At 40.0% G+C, this 5,317-nt stretch overlaps 1 protein-coding gene across 4 annotated transcripts in view; it reads right to left on the bottom strand.

Moving 5' to 3' along the window:
- Positions 1-328: 328 nt before the first annotated feature.
- The window catches only part of LOC112161492 (apoptosis-stimulating of p53 protein 2), a 22,828-nt gene continuing 17,839 nt past the window's right edge, over positions 329-5,317 (bottom strand). For all 4 annotated transcript variants that reach the window (XM_024296642.2, XM_024296643.2, XM_024296645.2 and 1 more), the window contains 6 exons: positions 4,385-5,217; positions 3,571-3,708; positions 3,349-3,482; positions 1,694-1,860; positions 1,391-1,590; positions 329-1,304 (listed from right to left, as the gene is read on the bottom strand). In XM_024296642.2, coding sequence (XP_024152410.1) covers positions 1,263-1,304; positions 1,391-1,590; positions 1,694-1,860; positions 3,349-3,482; positions 3,571-3,708; positions 4,385-5,217 — 1,514 coding nt within the window. In that variant the 3' untranslated portion in view covers positions 329-1,262. The remainder of the gene's footprint in view (positions 1,305-1,390; positions 1,591-1,693; positions 1,861-3,348; positions 3,483-3,570; positions 3,709-4,384; positions 5,218-5,317) is intronic.

The raw sequence follows: 5,317 nt of genomic DNA, 5'->3' as shown, positions 1-5,317 counted from the left end.
TTCAGGATTAAATAGTCTACATTTAACATTTTTATTGAGAAAGGAACAATATTTGAACAGAAGGAAAGGCTCTAAGAAAATATCAAATCTAATGCACAAAACAATTCCAGCCTTGGGTGAAGTTAATTTTTTTCTCCAGCAGAGGGCAGCATTTATAAAGACTTCAAACAGTTCACTCATTGAAATACTTGTTTCTGTTTCCCCTTCATATTCAGGAATCATGCATTGTATTAAAAATTAAAATCCATCAGTATTTTTTTAACATTTATGCTGATAGTGATAATATGACAAACTCTCAACCTGTAAATGTAACAAGAAAACAATCACATTTTAGTACAAAGTCTTTTATTGTAACTTTAAGGTACTACAGTACACTTATGGTCATAGATTTAACAAAAGAGCTACAGAACCAAGTAACAAAAATAAATAAATCTGCTTGGACAGAAATAAGGATTTTTTTTCCTTTTTTAAGTTTTTACAGTGGAAGTTTCAGATTACCAGACTGCTCTACTCTATGCTTTAAACGTGTTTTTCCTTTAAAAAAAAAAAAAAATTAAATGGACCTTTACTGGAATGGTTTTCATAAAATAAAAAAGCATACGGCATAACATACTTTTTTAATGAAAGGATTGGAAAAGAAGAATCAAGTTTATAACAATATAAACTCTACAGAAACATTTCATTAGTTTACTATAAAAAACAAAAATGACATGAACAGTAAGTATATTTATGGCATCTCAACCATTTTCTAAAGCTGACCGACTTTCAGGTCGCCTGTGAGGACTGAGGAACCGTGATAGAACTATTACAAGCTGATGTGAAATCCTCTCCTTTCATTTGCAGGTTGTTCCAGAGGATTAGGCATCAAACTTTACATTTTAGATGTCAAAGTTGACAAAGATGTCTGCCTGAGCATACGTCTGTAAAACTAGACTACCAAACTGTTCTTAAAACTATTTTAAAGTGTTTCTAAAGAAAATACTGCTTTTTCCATTTTAGTCCCAGCATTAGTGAGTTTATGATTTCAGATATACTTCTGCATAGAAAAGAAAAATGAAACAACAGTGAAAAAAAACAAAAACAGCTTGATGTCTGGGATACATAAAACACTAAGGACAAAAGTGAGGGTGAATTCATCAACTGAAACTACAGAAAAGTGCCAGAAATTTCCTTCATATGGTTTGGTCCGACCTCGCCTCTCCATTTCGGCAGCGTCCTCTTCTTCTCCGGTTGGTTAAAGCCTGTGCGTCCTGCGGCAGGTTTTACGCCAGGGTGCGTTGCCTTGGCTTTATTCTTGGGTAGAGCTGTTCAAAAAGACAAAAATAGGCATCAGCAACACAAATCTAGACACTTCAAGGAACAGAAATATCCCACGTGATGCACGACTCACTCCCAGCAGGTTACGAGGAATGTATCCCTCAGTGTCACCGAGGCGCGCCCACCACCAGTCGACCTCATCCTCATCCTCTCTGCGGACGATGGTCATGCAGTCGCCCTCGTGGAAGGAGAGCTCGTCGGGGTTTTCAGCCGTGTAGTCCCACAGGCCGTAGACGACGCCCCTGTTCATGATACCCATCTTCTCCTGCACCCCTAAGGATGAATCAAAGTGATACTTTAAGCTTTTTTTGTCTTTTAACTACAAATATGGATGCATTAGGAACACAAGGAGGATTAGAAATCAAAAATCACTCACCATAAAGGAACTGTGAGCATTGGGTGTAGCCTTCTTCCATCTCCTCACATTTATCAGCTGCTGTCTGCATGTCACTGTAGGTCATGGCAAACACTGCAGCACCCGACTCCACCAGGAATTTACACACCTGAACGTTGTTGCAGGATGCAGCGCAGTGAAGAGGTGTCCTAAGATGGAAAAACAGACTTAATGTAGTGATGCTGCCAATCACGTGTGTCTAATACATTTGAGGAAGGATAAAACTCCATTTAGGTGTTTGTTGAAGCTTTAAAGACAGCTAAAGGGAGAAGAAATGCCATGAAAATGTTCAGCCGAAGTCTTGAGAATACAATATTATATAAAATAAATCAGCTAGACCGAGTGGAGAAAAGAGATTTAAGCTTAAATGCATTTCACAAACATTTAAAGACCCACTCTTATGCAAAGTGTGTGTTGTGGCATTTTTCTGATGATTGAGGACATATATTGACAAAAATTGAGATTAAAATTGCGTTTATGAATATTTCTTTATTCAAATTGTAAATCAGGGGAAGACAAAAAAATATATAATTTGAAAAAAAAATTGTGACGTAGAAATACAGTGGGCGGGTCAAAACCACAACACTGGGAACGCTTTTAAAAATACAGGGTCCCTACAAGTTTCTTCAAGTTAAATTTAAGAATTTTAAAGACTTTTTTTTTTAAGGCCATGCATATCAAAAATTAAGACCAATTTCTCAGTCTATTCCCCATTTTATACATTATTTCCCATTTTATGATCAAAATTGTTGCTTTTTATCTCCTTTTGTGATCTGCACTTTGTTTTTTCAGGGGGTCTTTCAGCGCTTAACAACTGGTTCCCCTGCTGTTTTTTTTTCCAAATATTTGATCAAAATAATCTTTCTTAAAAAATAAAAAATTTAACATGAAATGTGAGACAGAGGAGTTTCAAGCAGCACAATCCTTAAGTCTCCGATATGAAAATTCAATACTCTTTAAGGCTTTTTAAAGGTGTTATATTCAAATTCATAAATTTAATTACTCTTATGATGATTTAAGACCCGACGGGAACCCTGAAAATAGATTAAGAGATGATTGGAGTAGATCTTCAATGTAGAAAAATAAACATGGACAGCTGGAATCCAGAGGTTCATAACCTCCAGAGGTGAATGAGATTTGTTTCAGAGGACATGGGAGATTTTACCTTCATTTCTCACAAAAGTTTGAAGTCTACAAAAAAAAGTTGTTCGAGTGCTTTGATAGCCAACAAAATTTAAATTTTGCCAGAAAACATGGTATAAGAAAATATTTTGTGTCTCTTTACTGTAGCGATGACATCACTGCTAAAGCTGCTGCATTTATTCATTTAAAGGAAAAAAAATTGCAACTGTTTTGTTGAATCCAAAACTATAGTTTTTTGAAGAAATTGGGAAAAAAATGAGTTTGATGTTATATTGGCTGAAATCAGCTAAAGAGTAATAATATAGATAAAAAGGTATTGAAGAGTAAAACGAAAATGGAATAATAAATACAAAAGAACTAAAGTTTGATAGCTTTATATAATCCAGCAAAGTGGGTATTGAAAAAAATAAAAGACTAGATTCTCAATAGACATGGAATAGCTTTTCATTCACTCTTCAACATCAGCCGTTTTCACATCTCAGCAGCAAACTCACCATCCATCACTGTCCGCAGCATTAACATTAACTCCAAACTGAACCAAGAACTTCACGATCTCCGTGTGTCCAGCGCAGACGGCGTTATGTAGAGCAGTTATCCCTTCATCGTTTGGCTGACTCGGATCCTCCACCTAATATTTAAAAAAAAAAAAAACAGTTCTACTGTCCAAAATGTTCTAAAAAGTCGAATGACTGCTTTTATTTTGAAAAATGACTTACTTCATAGATGATCCTCTGCACCAGGTCGTACTCTCCCTCCAGAGACGAGTCCAGCAGCAGAGCCAGCGGGTTGAACTTCACCCTCATGTTGTGATCGATGCGCTCGGAACCAAGCTTGCGCAAATTGGTTCTTTTTCCCTGAAGGAACAAACGTTCATTACTTAATTCTGAAAAGCCATTCCAACATTAAAGGAGGAAGGTGCGACTCTCAGCCTCTCCGACACTCTGTGGCGTCCAGCCTGAAGGTGAAGCAGAAAGTGGATTGTTTTACCAGCTTTACTATAATCCAGTTTATCAGAATAAGCTAAAAAAAAAAAAAAAACTCCAAACCACCGTTATGCAACAAGATAAGGAATAATCGCCGACCTCTTTCAAACTTTATTGTAACGTGAATGTGGGAAAGAAGGGAACCTCTGGGGGAAATGGGCCACAGACCTGATTTCTGATTGTTCTTTTGAAACCACCTTCTTAAGGAGTCTTAGCAACGACAAAATCTAATTTGGTGTTTATTTTCGGGCTGTAGAGTATCCTCTTATGAGGTGCAGGGAGAACAGAGAGCAGTTTCTACTGAAACAATGGCAGTATTTAACAGGGATTTTTCTATTATATAAGAGCCGGCCAGGTTACTGCAGTGGAGAAGTCATCAGAAACTAGAACGTGCAGAAAAAGGAACCTCGTGACCCGCTTATGGACAATTAGCAGGCTTGTGAGAGGATTGCAGCACCTCAGGTCTTTAGGATCAATACAACAACCTTGGGACGATAAATGAAAAAGGATCGATTTGAAGATCGAATGTTCACGTGGGAATACGTACCGGTGGAAGTGCGACTTGTCCGGTGACCTCAGGTGCCTTCATGTTGAAGGTGTCTTCTCCCAGACTGTCCTGATCCGCTCCGCTGGGGTACGGGGGAGGCGGGTACGGGGGAAACTCTTCTATTGGAGGTGGGGGTGGCAGGCTGTCATCCAAGAGCCCGGTGGGAGGAGGAGGAGGAGGAGGAAACAGAGCATCTTCAGGTCTGGGAGCTGGGTGTGATGGTGGAGGAGGAGGAATGATTTCTTCAGTCTCGAGAATGGCGGGTGGAGGTAGAGTCTGCTCACTCAAGGTTGGAACTGGGTCGGTGGCGGCGTAAGACGGGGCCTCCGCAGGCTGCCCCGTTACTGCTGGGGTGTTTTCTGCATTACTAAGTTGAGTTGGAGCTTTTGGCCCCACAGATCCATCGTCTGCTTTTTCTGCTTCCCCAGCATAGGTGGGAACGGTTGGCGTGGCAACGGTAGTCTCCATAGCTGCCAACGTGGTCTTCTGATAGAGAAGTTTCTGAATGTTGGGCCCAGCGGGGCCCTCGGGTTCTGTGATGGAGCTGCGCTTCTTCAGCGGCCTCGGGGCGTTGTAGAGCTTCTTCCTCAGAGCTTCAAATTCCCCGTCGCTCTGATGCCTGTAAGGGTTGGAAATGAAGGGCAGCAGCTTGGTGGGGCTCAGCGGTCGAGGGATGCGTTCAGTTTCGGGCTGCGGGCCTTCAGACGAGCTGGGACCCGGGCTGTTGGCTCCAACGTGATCAACTTCACTTTCCAGGGCAGGTGAACGGCGTTCTAGGTACGGATTCTCTGGAATCTGAGAACTTCCACCAGAGATCACTGGTTTGCCGTACACTAAAAAAAAGAAAAGATAAATGAAACGTGAAATCAGACAAACTTGAGTTAAGATTAAAGATCAAATCCCATAAGAAAAAAAAAGAACAAAAAAAAAAAT

This window comes from Oryzias melastigma, linkage group LG15 (assembly GCF_002922805.2).
Source record: "Oryzias melastigma strain HK-1 linkage group LG15, ASM292280v2, whole genome shotgun sequence".
NCBI classification, from domain to species: Eukaryota; Metazoa; Chordata; class Actinopteri; order Beloniformes; family Adrianichthyidae; genus Oryzias; species Oryzias melastigma.
Note: the sequence above shows the minus strand (reverse complement) of the source record. Positions and strands in the feature narration are given on the sequence as shown.